The sequence below is a fragment of the Nuphar pumila genome, chromosome 1, assembly GCF_984573655.1.
Source record: "Nuphar pumila chromosome 1, dmNupPumi1.hap1.1, whole genome shotgun sequence".
In the NCBI taxonomy this organism is placed as follows: Eukaryota; Viridiplantae; Streptophyta; class Magnoliopsida; order Nymphaeales; family Nymphaeaceae; genus Nuphar; species Nuphar pumila.
This window is the reverse complement of record NC_143249.1, coordinates 179,748,068-179,775,769: the sequence shown is the minus strand read 5'-3', so window position 1 is coordinate 179,775,769 and position 27,702 is coordinate 179,748,068. Positions and strand designations below refer to the sequence as shown.

Sequence of the window (27,702 nt, the reverse complement as noted above, 5' to 3'; positions counted from 1 at the left end):
GAGAATTTGTGGAGAATTCTCAATTCTCCAGAATTTCCTCATTTCAAATTCCCACCTGAATTCGCAAATGGGGGTGGATCATCTCTCTCTCTCTCTCTCTCTCTCTCTCTCTCTCTCTCTCTCTCTCTCTCTCTCTCTACAGGGCCCCTCCGTCGGCCTGAATCTGGTAGGCGACCTGCCTATGGCCAGGATTGGCTGGACCCCTACCCGCTGCAGCTGCAGCACCGGTGATGGCGGATTGGTGCCAAACCCTAACCTTCGCTGCCTGCCCTCTCCTCTCCAATTAGCCAGGAAGTTGAAGATTGGGAATGAGAATCCACTTATGGGAGGCAGATACTTTTCACATTAAGGTCATGATAAAACAAGCAATGATATATAAGCTCTCAAACGAAAGGTATGAGCATGTTTGCATCAATGGAAATCTAAAGATTGAGAATTCTTTTTGTTGGTATTTCTATTTTCATGAGAATTCTCCTCTAAAGTATCCAAACGCACCCTAGCAATATAAATAACATGGCAGTTCAGTTTACATGTCAAAGAATGGTAAAGTTTGAGTGACTCTGTATCATATTGCTATAAACTTAAAGTTGAGGGAGACCCTGACTGAAACATATGTGCTGATTCGAGGACGGTTTGAGTGCAGACATATGCATTATAGATGTTGATGCCTTCTGCTTAACCATTGTTAAAAGAGTGAGAAATATGATTTTCTAAACTCTCATCTTATAAAAATGATTTGAATATCAATAAATGGGGCATTTTCTCCTGCGCGAATGAGATCTCTTGATGACCAACTTATTGTACGTTGTCCATTCGAAGATTGGCAGCCTGGCAGCTGTTCAAGAAACATACCAATTGCTGGATGGGAAATGCTGCAAGGGCTTAAGATGATGGAAGCACATGAAACTTCGGCATTTGGTATAAGTGCAGACTGAATAAGGGTCTCCAGTATATAAAAGACTTGAATTTCTCTAGTTGGTTCTCTCCATTGAATCTGTTTTTTCATTTAGCAGTTTGTACTTTCCTTAAATGGAGGGTCATTGCTTGGTGCAATGGTAAAGTGCTTGGGCTGGAAGGAGTTTGAGTGTAGAGAGCAGCTACTTCTTGCAAAAGGTAGAAGGTTAGGAGTGTCTTTAGTCTGCCTTTAAGTGTAATCTGACTGCAGAGGTGCTTACGGTATAATTTTAGCAACCAATGATGCACTACTTTTTATGTTAAACTAAGCCCTTTTCTTGATTATCAAAAAAGCATGAAGCTTTTTCAATTTTTATAGGTATATGAGATCCAGCAATCCCCTGAATATATTCAGAAAACAAAAGCCAAGATGCTCCACATCCATAAATTAAAGGATTGATATTTATTTAAAAGAGCTACTCAAAAACCAAAATTATATACTAACCAAATCAACAAATGTAACACCACTCCACAAATCGTGAAAAGAACATGCTAGGACTCACATTGATGTACACTAATATCCCAACCAGTTTACCAAGAGGTGCTATCCCTTCTACAACACGATGAACCAACCCAACCTAGCAGACAAACAAGTTAGACAGGTAAAGAAAATATTACCAGTCGCCTCGTGGGGCCCAAGAAAGCACTGGGTCAGTGAACAATCAACGACGAGCATGTTCATTCTTTACAAACCTGCAGTAGGATGGTTGGATCGGTTTGGCTCACCAACCCTGGCTGCCAAAGCTAAGACTTCAGGTGATATCTCCCAACTTCCACTCTTTCGGCCCCAGCTAGAACGCCTTGAATGTGTTATTGCACGGCCCTCCAGGCCTGCTGCTGGAAGTGCAGTCCGCTCGAAATCAGGAGATGACATGCCACCAAGAGTGTCCTTGCTCTCTGAACCGTCAGTACCAAACCTCCTCTCAAAATCAGTTATCCCTCCACCAACATCATTCCATCCAGGCTTGCCACCCATCTCAATGTCACTAACTGACTTCCCCACGTTGGGACTAACGAAACCAGCTTCAGCTGGCCCTGGCTGCATGCCTGCCTCCAACTGCACCCTTGACCTAAATTTATTCTTAGAAGGAGCTATTTTTGAGAAGAAAATTTCCTTGAAATTCTCCACCAACCCTCTGTTATAAGGGTTAGCTCGTAAGTCATACCGATATCTAAAGTTTTCATAAGTCGTCTGAAAGGAAAAAATAAAGCAAAATGAGAGGTTGATCTTATATGAAATTTCCTTTATTTTTTATCTTTGCTGAAACAAAAACAATCACAAAGGCAAATTACCTGGTTTGTGCTAATAAGATACAAATGGAAAATGCTAAGTCCACCCACAAACCATACAGCTATGAAAGTATAGACAATCAACACAATTGAAGCAGGTGTTTTAGCCATCGCCTTCCAAATGCTGGTCTCCTCGGCATCCATGATCCTCTTAATATACACACAGCAAAACACGAAGACATATACGCATAGCATGGTTGCAGAGAAGACAAACATGAAGAAAAAACGATAGTTCCTCTGCATGAAATCCAATACAGCGGCACAGTGTTAAGCATGCAATTTTGGGCAACATTTTTTGTACATCAAACACTATGAATATCATCCAGATACTATAAAGCAATGACTACTAAAATTGGATATCTGTATAAAAGATCATAAAGAAACATACACAGCTGCAATGGAAACATTGGTCTAAGAGAAATTTGAACAGTTCTTGCACATCGGACTTCAAGCAGATTTTTAAGGATCAAGACATACGTCATTTTGGTTCAGGGTAGAGAAAAAGGAAAATAGAACCATCAAGAGACAAAAGTCTTGAGAGTTGAGACAGGGACTTATTAATGAGAATCAAGTCTAAAGCATATCACATCTAAGAACGACATCAGCTAGGGATTATATGAATTGGCACTCCAGAAATAGGAGAGTACACTGAAGAAAGACAACTTTATATCTTCTCCATGACATTGCTGCCAGCAATCAATTCATCTCAAAACAGCACATCTTCCAGATCAAGTTCCAGTAATGATGCCTAAGATACATGGACGTGGTGAGATACAGAATAAAGGCCAAGAGCACTCAAAGATATTTACCAGCCCGATGCATTGCCCAACCCAAGGACAATGGTGGTCGAAACGCTCCACACAGTTATCGCAGATTGAACAGTGAGAACAGCGAGGAGGGCGAAATAGCATACAGGTATCGCAGTATTTGACCTTTACAGTGATGCCATTTACAACCACATCCCGCACGCGAGGTAGACGCAGCTGTGGAGGATGGGCATTACGAGGTATTATACCAGGATCCCTACCAGAAGTTAGAAGGAGAAGACATAAAATCTGCAAAAAAAATATAAATACCAAATTATAAAATATCAACTGTGAAAAAAGGCATAGACCCCATAAAGCTTATCAACAATGATTGAAAAATTATCTATCCAAGCACTCAAACTGTTCAAGCTCAAGACCGCAGTCTTAATACGTATCATAACTACAGATTCTCTCAGACAGTTGTTATTTGAGGAGTATAAGGAAACAATTAGCACTGTCAGATTTAACAAAAATGAATCACAAGAACGTTGGGACAAAAAAATGACATTCCAGTATAAGTGTAATGGCAGGAAAGAGATTCTACAATCACAAGCATCTGCCGTCTGCTATATATATATATATATATATAGAGAGAGAGAGAGAGAGAGAGATGTGTGTGTGTGTGTATTAGAATATATTTTAGGATAAAATGTATTTTTATTTTTATTTTTTTTCTTTATGTAATATGCCCCTTTTATAAGAGGCATTTGTGTCCTTTCTGCTAGCTGGCCCAACGGCTAGCTCTCTCTCTCTCTCTCTCTCTCTCTCTCTCTCTCTCTCTCTCTCTCTCTCTCTCTCTCTCTCTCTCTCTCTCTCTCTATTTTGTATATACTATATATAGGGGATGAACCCCCTCTCTTCTATGCTTCTCTTGAGCATTTTAAGAGTTAATAAAATCTATATTTTTTATCTTGTGAGTGTGGCCCTTTAGTGGCTTGTGTGTGCTCTTGAGTGGTGCTTTCTAGCCCTTAGTGGCTTATGTGTATGTCCCTTAGTGGACTTGTGTGTGTGTGTGTGTGTGCACATTTATTCCTTGTTTCATTACAATGATTACATGGTATCAGAGCCAATAGGCTCCTGATTCTATTGGTGTCCTACATGGTGATTGAGCTTCGTCTTGGATAATGTAACAAGGCCTCAAATCTTCATCAAATCTCTCTCTTGCCTCATCAACTTTCTTGCTCGTTATGGAGGAGTGTGTTTGTCATGCCTATCAAATCAAATATCTCCAACTATCGTAGTTTGGCCTCTACTATGGAAAATCATATTCTTTCCAAAGGCTTCATCAAGTACATCAAGGGAGATTGTCCAGAGCCTCAACTCTCATTCACAAAGATTGTGAATGGGAAAATGAAGTTCCTCAAAGATGACGAAAAGATTGTTGTTGCTCTTACGTTCGAAAGAAGACACATGGAGTGGCGAATGGACAATGCAAAGATTCTTGCATGGATTGTTAGTGTTGACGCTTTCATTCTTTATAGTGTGGCCCAATTTAAAGTGGCTAAGAAAGCATGAGAAATTCTTAAGAAACATGTATACTATGAAAGACATGGCTCATTGGTGGAATCTCCATAAGAAAATGATGTCATTAAAACAAGGAGATAAAACCATCCATGAATACTATAACGAGATGACCTTCTTTGGAAGGAACTTGTCGTCTTAGAGCCTAAGTGGGAAACCACCGGAAACTTATGCTTTAGACAAGAACAATTAAAAAGGAAACAAATTTTTGTGTTCCTCAACAGTCTAAGGTGTAAATTCGAAGGGGTAAAGGTGATGTTGCTCCACAAATTTTCTCTTCACGAGACTCACACATAGTTAAGTATGGAAAAGATTGAAGGAGGAAAAAAGAGAAAAAAATTTGTGATATCGTTCTTGACGCTTCCAAACTCGAGGCAACCACCAAAGCATATAGGCCTCCATACTTTGAAAAACAAAACTTCGGAGGACCTAGGAAAATCACTTGCCACTTTTGCAACGAGCCAGAAGGCCCAGAACACATAAAGCCAGTTTGCTCAATAAAGTAGCTTCTGATGGAGACTCCTCTAAAAGAAGTAATGATGTCAACAAAGGAGGTGAGCTTAAATATCTCTCAATTGCACAATTGGCCACAACTGTATAACAATACTTGAAGACTTCTACTACTACTTCTACACTAGGTGCTCCGGTATCATCTTCGTCTCCAACAGGTATGTCACCTTGGATCCTTGACTCGGAAAATTCTGTTCACATGACATCTAATGTGTCTATTATCTGATTGTCGCACCAACAAAAATTTTTCTAGTGTTTCTACTGCTAATGGCACTTCTCTAGAAATTACAAGTATTGGGAATTTAAAAAATAATTTCAAAATTTTCTTTGTTCTAAAAGTAAGAGTTATTCTCAAACTAAATTTAAATTTACTTTTCGTTTATCAAATATCCGATTATGGGTATGAAATCTCCTTCTCATCTAAAGGTTGCTTGGTGCAGGATCGTCAGTCAGGAAAGCTAATTGAGAATGACCATAGAAGAGGAGATTTATACTACATCAATTTTTTATGTATACCAAGAAAATCTTTTGTAATTATGCCCAAGAAAAAAAATATTGATACTTGGCATAGAAGACTAGGTCATCCAAGTGTATTCAAACTTTCTCTTTTTTCTTTTTTCGGAAAATTTTGTAATGAGAAAAAATTTGTGTGCACTAAAAGACATTTTGAATTGGTGCACTCAGATTTATGGGGGCCGGCTCCGATCATGTCTAAAGGAGGATTCTACTATTATATTATTTTTATTGATGATTATACTAGATATACTTGGATTTATTTTCCAAGGCAAAAATCAAAAACTTTTTCTTTCAATGAATTTCACAACCTAGTTAAAAATCAATTTCAAACTAACATCCATACCTTTCGCTCGGATTCATGAGGCGAATTTCTATCAAATGAATTCAAATATCATTTAAAAGAAAATAGAATTTCACATCAAAATCTTGTCCAAAAACTCCTCAACAAAATGGTCTTGCCGAAAGTGAACATAGGCACATCATAGAAACCACTATAATGTTACTCATTTCAAAACATGTTTCTAAAAGCTTTTAGGTTGAATCCGCTCTCACCACGATCTATCTAATAAATAAAATGCCATCTTCCGCTTTGAAAAACAATTTTCTTTAGAAAATCTCCTTGATATTGAACTAGGTTTTAAAAGACTAAGGGTTATTTGTTGTAAATGTTTTGTGCTTTGTGAAAGAAATGATAAGTTGTCTGCTAAGGCCATTGAATGTGTCTTTCTTGGTTACGGGGAACATCAAAAAGGTTATAGATGATATGATTTAAAAAATAAGAAACAATATATTTTGAGAAATGTGATTTTTCTTGAAGATGAAAATAATTTTGAGAAAGATAATGATTACTCTTTCTTATTTGATTGTTTGCCTAAGGAAGTAAATGAATCATCAAAAATTGATGAAGTATATGTAAATGATATTGATAATGGTTGCATCACTAGTGAACTTAGTACTAATGATTATCATAATGATATTTTTCTTAATGTCTCTTCGAATATCGTTGAAAATGATAACAATGTTAGCAAGACAAATGATGTTCAGGAGCTTAAGGTCTATTCCCGATGAAACAATGAGGAACATCCCATGTGCACTTGATAAGTATGCAAAACCAATCCACAAATAAGACATACCTTAGGAGAACCGATCGAATATCCAAAGCCCCTAGTAGATTTGTGTCCTATGAGTCCTCTCTTAAATATAGAGCATGTCTAATAGCTATTCATGCCTTTTATGAACCATCCACATACAAAGATACCAAGGATCATCTTCATTGGGTAGAGGTTATGAAAGATGAATTGGATGCCCTCCATGGAGCAAAAACTTAAAAAATAGTGAGTCTTCCCTTAGGAAAGAAAACCATAGGATGTCGATGGGTATTCAAAGTTAAAATTAAGAGTGATAGAACATTAGAAAGGTACAAAGCTAGGTTAGTACCTAAAGGATACAATGAGAAATACGGAATTGACTATGAGGAAACTTTTTCACTTGTAGTTAGAATGACAAGTGTTAGAACTCTCATTGCAGTAGCCTCGATTAAAAAATGGCTTATTTACCAATTAGATGTTATGAATGCATTTATTAATGGAGACCTTAATGAAGAAGTGTGCATGGATCCTCCAACCAAGTTAGACATCGATGAAGGTAAACTATTTCGGCTTAAGAAAGCCTTATATGGTCTCAAGCAAGCTCCTAAAGCTTGGTATGACCGTTTTAACAAAGTAATAATTAATCTTGGTTTTAATTCTTGTTATATTGGCACTGCTCTTTTTGTTAAAAATGCAAGAACAAGTATTATTATTTTACTCTTATGTTATATGTAGATGACATAATTATTCCTGGTAGTGATAAAAAAGGAATTAAAAAATTTATTCTTAAAAATAATTTTGAAATGTTTGATTTTGGTTTTTTGAGGTATTTTCTAGGTATCGAAGTTGTATATTCCCCTCGAGGGTATGTCTTATCTTAAATGAAATTGACATCTTAGATTGTTATTAGGTCAGGATTGTCATGTGAAAAGGTTGTGGATACACATGAAGTCATCAATGCTAAACTGAGAGCCAACGATGAGATCCCTTTGGACGATTCAACACCTTATATAGAGTTGATTGGATCTGTTATTTGTCTAGTACTCGACATGACATAGCACATGCAGTCCACAACGCTAGTCAATTTCAACATGCAGTCACTTCAATTCATATGAGTACAGTCATGTGGATCATCTGATACATCAATGGCACTTTAACTAAAGAATTATTTTTCTCCTCTTCTTCTTGTCTAAATTTAATTGCTTATACTGATTTAGATTGGGGAGGCAATCTTAATGATCGTATTTCTACTACAGGTTATTGTATTTTTCTTGGTGATTCTCTTATTTCTTGGAGGTGCGAGAAGCAAAAAAATGTGTCGCTCTTTTTCACTGAAGTCGAGTACCGTGCAATGGCAACTACCACCTTAAAGATTGTTTGGCTGAAGGGTACGGGCGTTCTCATATTTATTTCATCGAAGATGTGTTGCGACAACAAGAGTGTCATCTACATCGCTAGCAATCACACCTTTCATGAGCGTCTAAAGCACAAATAGATGAATTGTTACTACATTTGCGAAGAGTTCCTAAGAGGCACTATTGAGCTTCCCTATATAACATCTGAATATCAAATCGCGGACTTCTTCACCAAGCATTATCGGCTCGTTTTTCCTTTCTCCTTAGAAAACTTTCAGTGATTTCACTGTTATTTTAGGGGGTGTTATATATATATATATATATATATATATATATATATGTGTGTGTGTGTGTGTGTTGTGAAAAGCGTTGAGGCGTTCCACAAAAACCGAGGCGATGCATAAGCCTCGAGGCGTAAAGCGTAAGCCTCAAAAAAAAATGAAAACTTTAAAAAAATTATAAAAAAAAAAATATCTGATTTTTAATCGGATAGTAAAATTTGGCTACCAAATCTAACTTATTGGATTTGGGTCAGATGTCAGATTACATCCTACTTGTTGAATCCTTAATTTGAGCTTAATATTGAAGTAGGATCCAATTAGATCCAAACCAAGATTCAATTAAAGTCCTGTTAATTCATAAGCATTTTGTTTTTGTTTGTGTTTTTTTTCAAAAAGAGTGGTTTTACCTGACTAGCTTGGGTTTGGTTCTAGCCATGTGGACCTGGACATGGTACAGGCGGTTCAAAATCAGGGGCGGGTCTGGACATATCATGCTGACTTGGTTCTTCACGATAGGAACCCAAATAAGTACTTAACCTTCAACTGGTTGCCATCAACTCAAGTGGACCGAGCCTTGGAGAGGTCCACAAAATACTAATTGAGTTGGCCCAAAAAAAGCAGTTCAGTTATATATCCTCTTCAAGTCCAACTAAGTTAGCCATAAAGTCCACAACACCGAACCTAGCCACACCCACCCAAGCTTAGGTCAAGCCACCTGGAACCTGAGTAAGTCAACAGTCACTAGAACAGTCAACATGTAATATTTTTAAAATCATGATATTATCGTTTAGATGAAAATATCATGATTTTATTATGATATTTATGGTCATATCAGCACAACATGATTAAACTATCAGTTGTTTTACCTTGTATTTAATGTTTCGTTTTTTGTAGTTTAAAATTTTATTTAACATTTCGTTCTTTGGAACCAAGGAGATAGAGAGAGAGGGGATGAAGCCATCCCTCAAGTTTCAGGAGGAGCGGAAGCCTCTCCTGAGGGTGAAGGTCCCCCTGAGAGTCCTCAACCTCCCCTTCCTCTCCGGCGTATCAGCCGAAGATGCAGTCGGAGAGCTCTGCATTAGCTTTGCCTCCGCCTTCGATGCTGGCCCCTCTGTCCACCTCTCCTACTAGCCCAACGACCCCGCCAACACCTTTCACCTCGTTGTCAAGACCGGCATCGGCCCCTTCAATTCTTCGTCCTCGCTTTCAATTCTTCGTCTCCCCGCTTTCCATGAGTGTCGGGTTCGACCTCCTCCACGGTGGCCGCGACTCCAAGTTCTTCGTCCAGTTCAGCCCCTGGGCAGGCAATTTCTCCGTCAATAAGACGGCCGGATCGCCGTCGATCGGATTCTCCGATGATCCCGCCTTAGGCTTTAGTAATTTTTTTTTGTGCCTCAGGATTGCACCTTGAGGCACAAAGGGCCGCGGCTCACGGCGAGGCGCGCCTCAAGGCGCGTTTTTGATAACACTGATATATATATATGTGTGTGTGTGTGTGCGTGTGTGTTATAGAATGTTTATTTATTTTTTTTATTTTTCATGTAATATGCCCCCCCCCCCCCACACACACACACACACACACACACATATATATATATATATATATATATATATATATATATATATATATATATATATATAATCACTAGAATATGAGAACCAAGGTTATTAAATGTGATGAGGCGAAGCGAGGCGTTGAGCCTGCGCTTCGCCTCTGAGGCGTACGCCTCAAGTACTGAGGCGTACGCCTCTCACAACATGAGATGATTTCAATATTTTTAATATATGTTTATTTTTTACACTTCTTCGTTTTTTTTTTCCTCGTAGGGTATGGGCCGATAAAATATTGAAGTGTACGCCTACCTGATTTCAATATTTTTAATATATGTTTATTTTTTACACAGTACCTGATTTTAATATTTACCTTAGGCGCATCACTGCAACGCCTCAGTACCTTCAGCATGCGCTTCGCCTCTGAAGCATACGCTTCAGGTACTGAGGCGTACGCCTCTCACAACACTGATGAGAACTAGAAGTATGGCCATTTCCAACACTTTTTCTGCAAATCCAACCATGTGGATGTGATTGGCATGGTGAATTTGCTAGGAATCAACCATTGGGTCATGTATTTTTTGATGAAAAAACATGATTTTTGATGAAAAAATATGATTTTTGAATGCTTTAATACAAGGTTGTAAGTAGCGTATCGTTACCCATATCGATCAGGCCAATAATAACATTGTATCGTATCGTAAACTTATCATAAATTTAAAAAAAACAAAAAAAAATAGTAAAAGTTCTAAAAATGTCATATCACATCAAATAATGATGAATTGCACAAAATACAACCATAAAATCACATATAAAGCATTTATGCCTCTATGAGTTGCATAACACATCATCAAACATCAACTATCTCACAAGAACAATGCAAAATATTAAATATCTTGCAATTAAGAACATGCCACAAGACTCATACTTTAATACTACATAAACAAAAATATTATGATAATAGTAACACTCGATTTTCAATTGGTTTTCACTCATTACTTGAGTGCCCTAATGTTATATCGGATCATCTAATGTCATCTTTGTTGGAGTGTGGAGCCTGATTTCTACCTTGATATAAATCTTTAATTTTTGCAGATAGTAGCTTGATAATTTTACTCATAATAAAGATTTTTTTACCAAAACCTATTTTGAAAAAATGGTGAAAATGCATTTTTTTATCTTAACCCACTTCTTTGGGTGAAAAAAAGTGAAAATGCACTTCTAACGGCCTCTAGACAAATGAAAAAGTTGGCCCTCAAATGGTATTTAAAATTCAAAATGCAAAAAAAAAAAGTTTGGCCTTTTTAAAGTGCGCCAAAGGTATATCGTACGATACGCCTTGTATCATATGATAATACAACAGGATACAAAGGTGTATCATACCATACACCCGATACAGGTACGATACACACTCGTATCACGATATGTATCATATCATAACCCCCAAAAAGTAGCGATATGTATCGTACCGCATCGTACGGTATGGCACGATAGAGACAACCTTGCTTTCATATTTATGAAGATTATGAGCCATTGATTTTAAAGCCTTAAAAAAATATCATTTATGCATCAAAATCGGATTATTCAAGAGCAGGTTCTTATAAAACCAAGCATGTAGATCACATCTGTACGGTTAGATTCAAAAGAAAAGACCAAAATATCCATGAAAATTACGGTTCACACATTAGTTCTCATACTCAATTCTCATATTCTAGTGACTCTCTCTCTCTCTATGTATATACATATAAAGAGAGAGAGGGGGAGTAGCTGCCAACCCCCATCGCTGATGATGAATGGTGAGGATGCACCCCACGCGTGCACAAAAACAACAATTAGCGGTAGGCGCTAGCCATTGCTAAAAGTCGTTTTAAATGACTTTGACGAGTGCATCGTTCATCGCACGCGCGTTGGCTCACGTTGGCAGGGAAGGGTGTTGGCAGCAACTATATATATATATATATATATATATATATACACACACACAAAAAGTGCCAGCTTCCTTTAGAGCCAAAATACTATTTATACATGTTTAACAGGGACAGCTAGAAACTGCCAGGCACATCAAGGCATGTTAAAATGGCAATAGTAAAGATTGTAGAAACTGGAATAACAACATGGGACACTTCTTGGCAAATGAACCCTTTTACTTTTGATGAAAGAAATATATATATCAAAAGTGCCAGCTTCCTTTAGAGACAAAATACTATCTATACATGGTTTAAGAGGGACAGCTAGAAACGGCCAGGCACATCAAGGTGTGTTCAAATGGCAACAATAAAGACTGTAGAGACTGGAGTAACCAAGGTTGTTAAATGCGATGAGGCGAAGCGAGGCGTTGAGCCTGCGCTTCACCTCTGAGGCGTACGCCTCAGGTACTGAGGCGTACGCCTCTCACAACATGAGATGATTTCAATATTTTTAATATATGTTTATTTTTTACACTTCTTCGATTTTTTTTCCTCGTAGGGTATGGGCCGATAAAATATTGAAGCGTACGCCTACCTGATTTCAATATTTTTAATATATGTTTATTTTTTACACAGTACCTGATTTCAATATTTACCTTAGGCGCATCACTGCAACGCCTCAGTACCTTCAGCATGTGCTTCGCCTCTGAAGCGTACGCTTCAGGTACTGAGGCGTACGCCTCTCACAACACAGGGAGTAACAACATAGGACAGTTCTTAGCAAATAAACCATTTTCCTTTTGATGAAAGAAACCCAACATTCTTGGCACTAACATGTGCATAATGGGATATGTTATATAATGGTTACATTAGCAAATTACACTGAAATTTAGATGCAAACTATCTTTTATGAACAAGCTATGGTTTGAAAACAATGGCAGATGGAACATCTGTGGTCCATGACTCCATGCTTGTGTCTTCTTCTTACACACAAATAAAGAATGCATAAAAGAAAGCACTATGGCCATAATATATTTTTCATCAGAATCCATCATGACGAATGTCCATTTGTAAGCATGTGTACATATAAGTTCATTTATGTACATAAAAACATGTAGTGGGTGGTTACCACAAATGTCATTTGACACGTCTAGACTGCCCTTGATTTGAGATTTATAAACTTGAAAAAGAAAAGGGAATATCAGGAGTTCAGTCACCTAGTGCTCTGCTGAAGTAAATCAATCTAGTTTTACAACTCATACTACCTGTCATGACTCATAGATCCGAATGCATAAGCACAAGCCAAAAGGTTTTGGTGATAAGTAACTACTAATGCAATCTTACATAACATGAGAATGCAGCTGAGGAAGTAAACTAGTACACTAGTGACAATAATTTCTCACCAAAGGAAAGGAAGAAAGAAAGGCATCAGTCAACTACTCACATATACTGTGAACACAACAGCTACTATCATTATTGATCTCCCATGTCCTTGAAAATTATCCATTAACTTTCTTGCAACAAACACACAGAAGATAACCACAGGAGCAGCAATGAGGAGTATGGTTAGAAACAGCGATCTTACATCTGGTCCAAAAATGAATCTGCCCTTAAGAAAAAATATCTGCAGAAAAGATGAAGATCATATCAGAATAATGACTGGTTTCAGCTTGAACCAAAGGGATATGGTCCAAACCCAATACATCAAGGAACAATTTTGAGAAATACAGAACATGCGCCAAGCAACCACTTTCATATGTAGAAACCAATTATAAGAGTAAAACCAACTGGATAGCAGTACCATGGCAATGCAACATAATGATGAAGAAAGGAATAATGCCAGGAACAATTTGATTCAGTGAAAAGAGTAAGATATGCCATAACTGTCAAATGCTTGCAAGCTATGACTGAAGTATTGGCCTTGAACTGAGAGCTAAAAAAGCAGTTTGCTGAAAGAAGAATTTAAAAAAAAAATACATATGGAAAACTTGAAAATCATCCATCACAGGTTTGTACAATGGTTCTCACTTCTCACTCTGCAAAGCTCTGCACCTGATGCATAGTCACAAACTTATGAAATGCAAAACTGCACCAACCTCCTTGTGCAATCAATGACACTAGTTATGACGACCAGGAGCAACCCAATGGCCAGTTGAAAATGTTCAATCAAAAATTAGTTCTCGCAGCTATCCTTCTTTTATCAAACCTGTTAACTATTAACGCAGATGATCCTTTCATAGTTGTACTATAAATTAGGGCTTCAAGTTAGTACTAACAGTAGTAAAAAAGGCCTTCACCACAAATTCAACAGGAAGTGACATCAAGAATCAATTTCATGCACGCTCCCCAATGTTGTAAAAAGCATATCGGAACCAGTATAGAAAGGGCTAGCAATATGGGTGTAACATACAGTATGGTACCATAGTGTATCCTATTGTAAGATACAAGCTCCATTTTAAGAATTACAAAAAAAAAATCAAAGGAATACACAAAATATCAGAAAAAACTCAAAAAAATCAGAAAAAAACTAGGAAAAATATAGGATGCAATAAAAAATCAAATTTATGCATTATGATCGATTACAAACATAGATATGCAGTACTTAAACATATGTAACGATCTGTAATAACTAACAAAACAAAATATTTATTATTAAGGGCTACATTAAATTAAAAAAAAAAGAAGAAAAAACATTCAAATCACCTGAATTTTGTTGATCATATAAAAAACAATAGTAAAATGGTTACAATACAGTACGACACATCACTATATTGTACAATACAGGCTGATACAGTTTGATGATTTGAACCTCGCAATACTTGATATAGTTTCATAGCAGTCTGAGGCTGATATAGCAACATAGCATATCATATCATAAGATATGATACCATACAATACCGATGATGTTGATGTTCCAAATCCAAACAGCTTGAAACTAATTACCAGGAATGCCAATGGCCATAACTAACCATGTTAAAGATGATGTATCCTTCGATCTTGTGGATTTGTTGGATTATTGTTTGGGTGGGAATATATTGATCATCATATCCTTCAAGCATAAGCAAGCACCAGTATTGTGCAAGCTTCCCAACAACTATAGCCACTCGCCATAGAGTGGTTACAATTCCCATAAACCTTTGAAACAATGGATAGGTGTGCAAATGTCATCTGGCCATAAACACCAACTACACTAAACGAAGACAACCAGTAATCCATGTGAAAAGCATGATCACTAGGACAAGGATATTGTATTGTTAGGGCTGATCAGCAAGCCAGCCGCCCCAGCCCAACCTGGTTTATTGAATAGGCCGATCCTGGTACCATCAATTTTTTGAGAGGACAAATGCCATCGATTCGGCCCATGGGCCAAAAGTGGGCCAGGCTAGCCATCATTTCAGAGAGAGAGAGAGAGGTCCTTTCTGATTGTTGAGTCACTGAAAAAAAAAAGGTTCTGCTGCTGTTTGCCCATCACCGGAACAGTGCCTCACTCGTCCATCGGGGAAGATAAACTAATAAGGGTTAGAGGGGGTTACGGTTGTACTAGGTTAGGTAACATCTTTTTTTCTATTCTTTATTTAATTCACAAGTTGGGCCACTCATGTTAGCCAGCGGTGCAGGCTGTATCTAGCCCATAAAAATCCATGTTGGCCTAGGCCTGGTTTGGTCTGGGCAAGCTCCAAAAACCTAGCCCATGCCTGGCCTGGTGCCCCACCCCAAATTTTTATTGGCCACTCCATTGAAGCTAATTGCAGTTGTATCTTTCTCCAGCTATAGCTCGTGTCACAAACATTGCTGATAATTGTATAAATTGGGTCTATTTGCAATATTGTGACCATGTTTTTTTCAAAAAAAGGATCGCAAGATACTCCTTCCAAAGCATATCCAAGAACAATATTCGTGATGAAGATTATAGTTTTATCATTTTTCATGGGTATTTTAGACTTTTAAGTTAGATTTCCTTAATTTTCATACTTTTATATATTATTTTATGATGCCCACAAGGGAGTCATTCATCTAGTAGTGGCGACTTGTGAATGTCACCAAGTTGACAGGATGTCACAAGTTCAAAACCCACGGGTGACTTCCCTTGGTGCAAGGTCGAAGCTGGGTGTACTCCCCCGGTGGGCAGCCAATGTGCAGTTGGTGATGGGAGGGGTTTTCCCCTTGGACTATCCAAAAAATATATTCTTTTATGATTCTAAACAAATTGTTATGGCCATTGTTGATCTCCCTTCTCTCATACACAAGTTTTCTTCACAATGGCACTAGGATACGAGTCATTACATGCCTAAGGACCCCAATAATCTAAAGTACCCTACATCAGAGGCCTATATAACCGTGACACGGCTACCCAATAGCCGTACCTATGTCAACACGGGCATCAGTACGGAGTGGGTCAGGTCCCGCACTACGTCTCATTTTGGGTCTTGCATAGACCCAAAACCACATACTAAAACCATCGGTCAAAGGAGTGGGGCCATTTTGGTCCTGCCCCACCTGACTCTTAACCTCTAAAGCACCTCCCTCTCAACCCAAAACCTAACCCCTCCCTCTCCCTCCCTCCCTACTCTTCTCGGTCCCTCTGTCTCCCTCCCATTCTCGCTCCCTCTGTCTCACTCCCCTTCCCGCTCCTTTGTCGCACTCCCCATCTTTCTCCCTCCCTCTGTCTCGCTCCCTCCCTCCCTCTGTCTCACTCCCCTTCTCGCTCCCTTTGTCTCTCTCTTGTTTCCCTCCTCCCCTTTTCTGTCTCTCTCTTTCTACGACTGCAACTCAAAGACTCGAAGGAGATCACCTCCGGCAACATTCGACGACCTCCGGCGAGCCGTGATGAGGTAGGACTAGCATATTTTGTCTTTTTCTTTTGTTTTAGGGTGACTTTCAGTTTAGGTTTCCAGTTTATATTATGTTTGTATTTAGTATATATTTTCAGTTTAGGTTTTGTATTTAGTATATATTTACATATATTCAGTTTAGGTTTTCAGTTTGTATTCAAATTTTCAATTTATAAATTATAACTTTATCGTTTATATTCAGTGTGTATTCAGATTCAATATTTAGTTGGGTAATATTGTTTATATTCAGTTTCTAATGTCGTTTATATTCGGTTTCTAATTTATATTTTCAGTTTAAAATTTAGATATATTTAGTTCATATTTTCAGTTAATATTCAGTTTATAACTTTACAGTTTATATTCAGTTTCTAATTTTCAATTTGTATGCAGTTTGTATTCAGATTCAAATCATAATTTAGATATAATTTGAGTTAATATTTGGCTTATAACTTTATAGTTTATATTCAGTTTCTAATTTATATTTTCAGTTTATAATTTAGATATATTTAGTTTATATTTTCAGTTTATATTCAGTTTCTAGTTTTCAGTTTATATGCAGTTTGTATTCGGATTCAAATTATAATTTAGATATATTTTCAGTTAATATTCAGTTTATAACTTTATAGTTTATATTCAGTTTCTAATATCGTTTATATCATTATATTCAGTTTCTAATTTATATTTTCAGTTTATAATTTAGATATATTTAGTTTATATTTTCAGTTAATATTCAGTTTATAACTTTATAGTTTATATTCAGTTTCCAATTTTCAGTTTAGATTATTTAGATATATTCAGTATGTAATATATTTTTTAGATATTGCATATATATTTATATTATTTCAGTTTATATCAGTTTACACTTTATATAGGTTAGTTCTTGATTTTGTCATGTATCATGTATGGTTTGTTGATTTATTTTATTCTTATGTGACATTTTTGCTTTGAATTTTTTATTGTGTGATAGGATGGCTGATAAAGGAAAGGAAGTTACAAGTGCACCAAGTGCTAGTAGCAGTGCAACAACAAGCTCAACATGTGCTTCTAGTTCAGTACCCGAGGATCAGCCATTGTGGGCCAGTGTAACAAAGTTGGGTAGATGTCCTGGAGGATGGGGGGATTTTGTAAAGTAGAGTTTAATGGATCATACACAAGAGTAAAAGCTCATCTCTTGAAGATCAAAAACTAAGGTATTAGGCAGTGCTCTCGTGTTGATGATGATACACTTAAGCAGTTGAAGAAGGAACAATAAAATGCTGGAAAAAAAAAAAGTCTATGGTGGCATCAAGTTGTATTAACAAACCACTATCTAGCCATAAGAATGGTGAGGCTACTAATTCGAAGAGAAGGAAATTAGATGTTAGCCAAAAAATAATTGAAGGTTCGTTTAATGAACATGGAAGGGAGGAAATGGATAGGAAAGTGAGCATATTCTTTTTTTTAAGTTTCATATCATTCAACGTAGCTAGAAATCCTTATTGAAAAGATCTAGTTACATCCTTGGCAAATTCTAACTTGAGTGGGTATGTGCCTTCCGGTTCTAAGAAGTTAAGAACAATCATTTTGGGAGAGGAGAGAGCAAATGTGGATAGATTATTGGAATATAAAAAGTTTTCTTGGGCTGAAAGTGGTGTTTCTATAGTGTCTTATGGGTGGACTGATATACAGAGGCGCCCTTTGATAAATTTTATTGCAGCTTCAATAAAGGGGCTAATGTTTTTCAAACCAATAGACACATCTGGGGAGTACAAGGATACAAAGTATATGAAAGGACTTTTCTTAGAATGCATCAAAGAAGTTGGAGAAGACAAAGTTGTTAAAATTGTAATAAAATGGTGGTCTTCAACAAATGCACAAATAACTCACAAACAAGTGTCTATTGGAGACACTACAAGCATGACCCTTGAAAGGGTATAAAGGGAAGAACACTTGAAAAATAAATAATACTTTATTCATGAACAAAATGCTTAAGAAGCATTGTACATTACATTGAAGGGGTTCACCCCTATATATACAAAAAAATGGGAGAGAGAGGAGAGCTCATTTTGAGCTCTCCAAAAAGAGACGTTGGATTCCAACGTCTCTTAATATAGCTATTGGACTACAGTCCAACATCATTTATTATTATAGTTGTTGGACTATAGTCCAACAGCATTTATTATAGTTGTTGGACTACAGTCCAACAGCTACTTGCACAGTCAAGTTCCAACAGGAACTTGACTGGATCAAAATATCTAGTTTCTATTGAACTAGATGCTAAAAAAGAAAATAAAAAATAGAAAAATATAATAATAAAAGAAAATATAATAATATTAAATAATATATATATATATATATTGCAGCTTACATTTTAACACTCCCCTTCAAACTTACGGTACAATGAGCGAAAGTTTGTCTAAGAGGAAGTGAAATCTGGGAGCAGCGAGAGGCTTGGTGAAGAAGTCTGCTAATTGATATTCTGATGTAACATATGGCAGATCAATGGTTCCATGTAAGTATTCCTCTCTGACATAGTGACAGTCCATCTCAATGTGTTTAGTGCGCTCATGGAATGTCCGGTTGCTTGCAATGTAGATCGCACTTTTGTTGTCACAACACATCTTTGAAGCTTGCGTTGCTTTAGCTCCCATATCCGCTAGCAATCGTCTGAGCCAAACAACTTCCATAGTGGTGGTTGTCATGGCTCTGTATTCAGCTTCGGTGGAGGAAAGAGAGACTTTTTGTTGCTTCTTGCACCTCCACGAAATTAAGGTTTCACCTAGGAACACACAAAAACCAGTAGTTGAGTGTCTATTATTGGGATCACCTCCCCAGTCAGCATCAGTATATGCAATTAAATTTAATGAAGATGAAGCAGACAAGAAGAGTCCTCGTGAAAGAGAGGATTTTAAGTATCTAATAATACGCAAAATCGCTCCCATGTGCACGGAGGTGGGAGCATGCTGAAACTGACTGACTGTATGAACCGCATGAGTTATATCTGGCCTAGTAATGGAAAGATAAGAAAGAGCTCCAACAAGTTGTCTATAAGGAGTAGGATCATCAAGAAGTTCTCCATCATCAATTTTCATTTTAACATTGACAACTTCTGGAGTGTCTACTTTCTTATCATCTGTAATTCCAGACCTGGAAACGATATCAAGAGCAAATTTAGATTGAGATATCAAATACCCCCGAGGGGAATAAGCAACTTCAATGCCTAAAAAATATCTTAATAAACCTAAGTCAGTCATTTCAAAGTGAGTTTTAAGAAGAGATTTGATATTTGCAACTCCCTGTTTGTCGCCTCCGGTGATGATCATATCGTCCACATAGAGAAGAATAATGATGCCTGCATCAGATTTCTTAACAAACAAAGCAATGTCAGTTAAACAAGGTTGAAAACCAATATCAAGCATAACATGACTAAATCGGTCATACCAGGCTTTTGGAGCATGTTTAAGACCATAAAGAGCTTTTTCTAGACGAAGAGCTTTACCCTTAGGGATACTAATACCAGGTGGGGCTTCCATGTATATTTCTTCAACGAGATTCCCATTCAGGAAAGCATTTTTGACATCTAATTGAAAGATAGGCCATGTTCTAATGGAGGCCAAGGCTATTAAAGTTCTAATAGTGGTCATACGGGCCACAGGAGCAAATGTTTCTTCATAATCGATGTCATACTCTTGAGCATATCCTTTTGCTACTAAACGGGCCTTATATCTTTTCAGGGTCCCATCACTTTTGGTTTTGACTTTGTATACCCACCTACAACCTATAGGTTTCTTACCCGGAGGAATATCTTGTATCGTCCAAGTATTGGCCTTTTCTAGTGCATCCAATTCTATTTTCATGGCTTCTATCCATTCTATATGATTTTTTGCTTGAGAATAGGATGATGGTTCAACATATGATTGTATTAACGTAATGGCGGCCCTATACATGGGTGAAAAAGATTCATAAGACAAATTTTTCTGGAGGTTTAGAGATTCTAGACGTTCTTCTAGGTGAGACTTCAGAGTATTTTTGTAATGCATATGGAAGATTTTGCTCTCTACGTCTTGAATATTGTAGACTAACATCCCTATGGATTTGCTCTTCATTATCATCATTTTCAACAACAATAGGACTTTGATCATTGTCAAGGTCACATCCAACATCACATTCATTGGATTTTGAAGTTGGATCAATTAAAAACGAGTATTCAGTGACATCCTTGGATTTTTCAAATTCAAAGAAGCTTTCTTTTTCCAAAAAAAGATACATTTCTTGACACATATAATTTGTCATTTTGAAAATCGAAACACCTGTAGCCTTTTTTATTATCAGCATATCCTAAAAAGGCACATGGGATTGCACGAGGAGAGAGTTTATCATTTCTGTTGGTGAAAACAAAACATTTGCATCCAAAGACTCTTAATCTAGAATAATCTGGAGTTAAATTAACAAGCTTTTCTATTGGAGTTGTATTCTTTAATGAGGAAGATGGCATCCTATTAATGAGGTAGGTGGCAGTTAGGACCGTTTCAGCCCAAAAACTTTTTGAAACTTGATTTGCAATTAGCAATGTCCTAGTAGTTTCCATAATGTGCCGATGTTTGCGTTCGGCTAGGCCATTCTGTTGTGGAGTGTGTGGACATGATCTTTGATGTGTAATACCATGTAAATTGAGATAGTCTTTGAATTCGTTGGACATAAATTCTCCCCCTGAATCAGTGCGAAAAACAGAAATATCATTTTGAAACTTATTTTTAACCATTTTATGAAATATTTGGAAGTTAGCAAAGACATCAGATTTATGTTTAAGAAAATAAATCCAAGTATGTCTAGAAAAGTCATCAACAAAAATGACATAATATGTATAACCACCTTTGGAAATAACTGGTGCGGGGCCCCAAACATCCGAATGTATTAACTCAAGTGGTCGTGAGGAAACAAAAGTTCTACTAAGAAATGGTAACCTTTTCATTTTGCCAAGAATGCAGTCTTTACAAGAAAAATTTTCAGAATTACAAAATTTTTCCAAACTTGAAAAATATTGAATTTTAGACATATGAGGATGGCCAAGCCTTTTGTGCCATAAATCCAATTCTAATTTCTGAATATTATAACAAAATGCATTCTTGGGTAATTCCAAAAAGTCCATGTAATAAAGTCCTCCTTCTCTATGGCCTTCCCCAATCAGCTTCCCTGACTGGCGATCCTGTACCCAACAACCATGAGAAGAGAAGGAGATATTACATCCATAATCAGATATTTGCGAGACAGATAAGAGATTCAAATTAAGTTTAGGGATATATCTAACTTCTGGGATAAAAAATCTTTTGGATTTTTGAAGATTTTCAAAACATCCTATTCCTTTTACTTCGAGAGATGTGCCATCGGCTGTAAAAACCTTTGACACACTTGAGTTATTTTTAAGACATTCGGATAGACTATTAACATTTGGGGTCATATGAAAAGAAGCACCAGAATCTAAAAGCCAAGGAAAGTTACCTGGACCGGAGAAAGATGCAACTGCCGCTCCAGTTGAGGCTTCGGTTGAGGAGGATACCCCTTTGAGAAGAGGTTGAAGGATTTCCATCAGTTGAGCCATAGACACAGGTGCATCTTGATCTTTTGACTCAGATTCAACAGATGCAACTCTTTTTTCTTCTCTTCTTTTTAACTTTGGACATTGAGGCCTATAGTGCCCCGGTTCATGACAATGATGACAAATAACTTTTCTTTTATCAAAGTCGTCGTTTTGCCTTCCAAAATGAGGCGGCTTGTAAGTACGAGTATGATTCCCCGGTCTAGATACAGCTAAAACGGAGTCATCATCAAATTTTGAAGTACTTTTTCTAAATCTATTTTCCTCCATAGTGAGCTCTTCTATAGTATCAACAATAGAAGGAATTTTTCCACGATGTAAAAGGGCTGATTTGGTGGATTCAAACTCCGGCCTTAGACCATTCACAAATTGATAGAAATGTTCCATATCGAGTTGCTTTTGGCGAAGCTCGATGTCTTCGGCACAATGTCATTTGGGCTCAAGAAGAGCCAACTCTTCCCAAAGTTCGGACAACTCATTATAATATTCTCGAATAGTTTTATCTTTTTGAGTCATTGTCCGAACTTTATCTTGTAAATTGCATACATGTGCAATATCTTTAAGGGAATACATGTTTTTGAGGTATTCCCAAGCCTTATCGGCATGCTCAAACTTAGCTAGACTAGAGCATTTTTTAATGTCAATGCTATTGATGAGCCATGACATAATTTTTGCATGCCCTATCCTCCATTCTTTTCATTTCTTTTCATAAGTGGCTAACGCCTTACTCTTCTCTTCTTCCGTTAGAGGAACCTCTTTATCACCCTCTTTCTTGGTAAGAGATAGTTTAGGTTCCAAATCGGAACCATCCACTATACCCCATAAACCTTTTCCCCAAATGTGGTGCTTCATAATCGAAGCCCACATTACATAGTTAGTATCATTTAGCTTCATAGGAATGATGGTGATCTTATCATTGTCATCCATCTTTTACAAGGGTAAGAGAGGAATAAATAGGAGGAGAGAGAGAGAAAAATAAAAAGAAAAGAAAAAGAGTAGACAAAGGAATAAGAGAGGATACAAAACCAAATTTTTTTGTAGCACAAGTTCGCCTTTCTTCAAACAAATCTTCTTGAGCCAAGAACAAGGTGATGAAACACCTTTTGTAAATGTGGCACGGAAATCGAGGCGGAAGCACTTCAAGATCTAAGGATTTCGTAGCTTTGATACCATGTAATAAAATGGTGGTCTTCAACAAATGCACAAATAACTCACAAACAAGTGTCTATTGGAGACACTACAAGCATGACCCTTGAAAGGGTATAAAGGGAAGAACACTTGAAAAATAAATAATACTTTATTCATGAACAAAATGCTTAAGAAGCATTGTACATTACATTGAAGGGGTTCACCCGTATATATACAAAAAAATGGGAGAGAGAGGAGAGCTCATTTTGAGCTCTCCAAAAAGAGACGTTGGATTCCAACGTCTCTTAATATAGCTATTGGACTACAGTCCAACAGCATTTATTATTATAGTTGTTGGACTATAGTCCAACAGCATTTATTATAGCTGTTGGACTACAGTCCAACAGCTACTTGCACAGTCAAGTTCCAACAGGAACTTGACTGGATCAAAATATCTAGTTTCTATTGAACTAGATGCTAAAAAAGAAAATAGAAAAATAAAATAATAAAATAATAAAAGAAAATATAATAATATTAAATAATATATATATATATATATATATATTGCAGTTTACATTTTAACAAAAATCATTACTGACAATGCACCAGTATGTAAAGCAGCTGGTATAACTGTGGAGGTTGAATATCCTAACATATTTTGGACCCATGTCGTGGCACATAGTTTAAATTTGGCTCTTAAAAGTATATGCAATCCACCAAGCAAGGAGCAAGATTCCATTGCTTACGAGTTATGTTCATGGATTCAGGAGCTAGAGAATGACATTAGGAACATTACAAATTTTGTAGTAAACCACCATAGGGCATTAGCTATTTATAATAAGCATTCTCATATGAAATTGTTAAAGGATGTTGAGACTCGATTTGCATCCATCATTGTTATATTTAAAATAATTAAAGAAGTGAAGAATGCACTATTTCAAATGGAAACTGATGATTGGGTTTTCTATTGTTCTGATGATGTTGCAAAAACCCATGCTATCAAGAGATGCATTGTTGATGACATGTGATAGGACAATGTCATTTATTTTCTTGAGTTCACAGAGCCCATTTGGAAGATGTTGAGGGTTGTTGATCGAGATGTACCTATGCTGCATAGGGTCTACGAGATATGGGACACCATGATTGAGAAAGTGAAAATTGTAATTTTTAAACATGAAAAGAAAAATTTTGCCCTTGAAGACTCAACTTTTTATAATCATGTGCACAAATGCATGACTCATTCATTGAATCCAAAATACTATGGAAAAAAGTGGCAAAATGAAGGTATTGGCCGATTGTCATTACATAAGGACTCAGAGTTAGCAAGAAATAGGGTTTTATGTTTGAATAGAATTTTTTGAAATGAACAACAAAATATGAATGTGCATAATGAGTTTTTGAAGTTTTCTATGAAAAAATTTGATGGGTTGGAGGGGTTGATAGGTAAAAATAATGATTATCCTCTTACATGGTGGGTCACGTATGGATATGACTACCCTTTACTTCAGCATATTGCTTTCAAGCTACCACTATAGCATGCTACATCTTCTTGTTGTGAAAGAAATTGAAACGCATATGCACAAATTCACAACATTAAAATAAACAAGCTTACTAGCAAGCGCGCAGAAGATTTGGTGTTCGTGCATTCTAATCTTCGATTGTGTTCACGAAGCAAAGAAGAATATAAGTATCCAAATTATAAATTTTTGTGTTTACTTCTTAGTAGTTTGTATATCAAGTTTTATGTTTTTATTGCATATTAAATACGTATGATTTAATTTCTTTGCAGGTAAGGGAGCATCAAGTTTTGAGATGTTAATGCTAAAGATTTTGATATAGAAGGGAATCATGACTTTAAAACTCTGAACATGGAATTAGATGATCTTGTTCTTTCATCATCCATTGATATGGGTGATGATAATGAAGAAACAAACGAGCCATGACTTTTTTGTTATGGCTTTTTTGAAATTTTGGACTTTTTTGTCTTTTTGGTACGCTTGTTATCTATTAAGTTGTTAACTTGATAGTTGTTATGTAAATGAATGCTTTTCTATATTTCTTTTTGCTAAGTGCTAGTTGTTACTTGTTAGGTACTATTGTATGAAATTGTTATTAGATTGTTATTAGCTTGTTATAACTTGTTTCTCCATTTGTTAATTAGTTAGTTGTAGCTTGCTTCTCAGTTCTTACTTGAATTTTGATTCTTTGAATAAAAGTTGTTAGTTAGCCTATTACTAGTTTAGTTGTTAAATGTTAAATGTTGAATTTATGTGAATTTAGTTGAATTTTGATTCTTTGAATAAAAGTTGTTGCTAGTCTCTTACTAGTTTAGTTGTTAAATGTTAAATGTTGAATTTATGTGATATTATATATATAGCCGTGTCCCCATACCCACATTTTTTGGAATTTCCGTGTCATACCCTCCGTACCCGTACCCATGTGACATACTCAGAGGCACAGTTTGTGGAATAACAAATCATTTCCAGCAACCATCATCAAATTCATTTACTATCTACCAAACTCAAGCAAGAACAGTAGAACACCCATACAAATCACTTACCATGCATGATCCCCACTCGGCCTATTTAAAACACATTAATGCAGATCAGATCTGCAAGACTCCAACACCCAGAGTAGTTCACTCGCTATGCCTTTCACCCTTTTATGTTGGTGAATACCAGGGACTTATTAAGTAGGCAGTCGCTGCAACCTATGACACATGGGCAGACAATGTTTCCTTTTTGTAGCCAATAATAATGTCTACTGTTTGAAATACAAGACAGTGAGCAAACACCAAAGGTTCACCATACATAGAATCGATATACTACTAGATTGTCATCAAACTCCTTTTTTATGTGCTTTTTTATGTGGATCTGCAACCTAAACATTTGGTAACAATATCCAGTTAGTGATAGTTTAGTTGTATATTTTATCTTTCCCGTGTATATATTCAGCCATGATCCTCTTTACAAAAATTCTGATGTCATGCCACAAATACCTACATACAAGTCCATGTGATCTAGGTCACAAGTCCACCCATAGAACTCATAAGTCCTCCAATTATGGAATACAATTAAAGAAACACCACTCTACGGTAAACCTGTAAGAAACAATGAAACTCTAGTATTCCATTAGCAAGTCTGCAACAACATCTAATCTCCATAAAAGAATCTATAGACATTCCCCTGATAACAAGACCGAGACCACCATGCTCAAGTAAGGAATATTCAACCTATCTATTCTCCAGCCAAACCATAAATTATTTCAATGTCCATCTAAAAAATCCACATAACCACAACAATCAAAAGAACAAATCTATCATACCAATAAGACAAAAAAAATACAACTCACTTCCTAATCATATACTCTGAAAGGCGTTCCATTCCAAACCTCAACAATCACTTAAAGTCCGAAAAGGCATCAAACTAAAGCAAAATTAGTTCCTTTCTACTACACAAAATCTCACTGCATCCATACCATGTTGCGCAAAACTCGACGCCACAATTTAGATCGCATTAATCAAATGAAGAACGAAGACTAACACTCCCAAAGAAACAGAAATTCAAAACCTAGTAGCTCAACCACCAAAAAACCCAAAACGCTATCAAATTCCAAGCAAAAAACAAGCAGATAGCTGCAATCACGCATCGAAAAACAGGTTCCCGACCCAAATACCAAACCAGAAAAAAAATATAAACCCTAAAAAATCACCGAAAGAGAGAAAGAAGGAAGCCGGAATCGAACTCACGTTGCTGCCCTTCCACGCCTGGTAAACCATCGGCGCTTGGCCAGCGCCACCGCTATCGTCGCCGATGTTAGGCGGGGGAACGACGTACATATCTCCGATATCTCACCGGGAGATATATGGCAGAGTCGCCGGAATCCGGCGGAAGAATGGAACGAAAACCAGAACGGACCAGGAGAAACAGAGGGAGACAAAAGGGCGAAGGAGAGGAAGACAGCACAGGCTCTAGATTTCCGGATACCGCATCAGGCCGTCGATCGACCGTAGACCGTCGGATAGGCGGATCCCGGCGGACGGAGTGTACGGAAACGGGAAGGCGACGTGAAAGAACCGCGCTCGTTTTTTTTTTCCCACCTTTTGTTTTTGCTTTTACCTTAACGGACTTTTTCAGTGTCTATAGAGACTCAGATTTGGCCGGATCGTTTCGGATTGGTCTTAGTTGAGAATCGGGTCAGCTCAGTGGCTCAATTGGGATAGGGTTTTGAGTAGGGGTGTCAGCGGATCGGGTTTGGTTAGGATCCAGGTGGAATCAGACTTGGACCCAGTTTTGGGGTATGGTATCAGGTCCAGACCCAGGTCTAATCGGGTTTACTATAAGAGAAACCATACCCAAACCCCATAAAAACTACATGAACCAGACCCT

At 37.0% G+C, this 27,702-nt stretch overlaps 1 protein-coding gene across 1 annotated transcript; it reads right to left on the bottom strand.

Moving 5' to 3' along the window:
* Window positions 1-1,374: 1,374 nt before the first annotated feature.
* LOC149851485 (putative protein S-acyltransferase 7) lies at window positions 1,375-27,418 on the bottom strand. The gene is made up of 6 exons (XM_090000910.1): window positions 27,063-27,418; window positions 13,224-13,403; window positions 3,054-3,299; window positions 2,248-2,481; window positions 1,648-2,146; window positions 1,375-1,532 (listed from the first exon to the last, which is right to left on the bottom strand). The coding sequence occupies exons 1-6, from the start codon at window positions 27,150-27,152 to the stop codon at window positions 1,486-1,488; spliced, it is 1,296 nt and encodes a 431-aa protein (XP_089857036.1). The 5' UTR covers window positions 27,153-27,418; the 3' UTR covers window positions 1,375-1,485.
* Window positions 27,419-27,702: the final 284 nt, after the last annotated feature.

Coding starts and splice junctions, on each gene's coding strand:
- LOC149851485 (XM_090000910.1), bottom strand. CDS start 27,152: ATGTACGTCGTTCCCCCGCCTAACATCGGCGACGATAGCGGTGGCGCT. Junction 2,482..3,053: donor TTGGGCAATGCATCGGGCTG/GTAAATATCTTT, acceptor GATTTCATGCAG/AGGAACTATCGTTTTTTCTT. Junction 2,147..2,247: donor ATCTTATTAGCACAAACCAG/GTAATTTGCCTT, acceptor TTTTCCTTTCAG/ACGACTTATGAAAACTTTAG.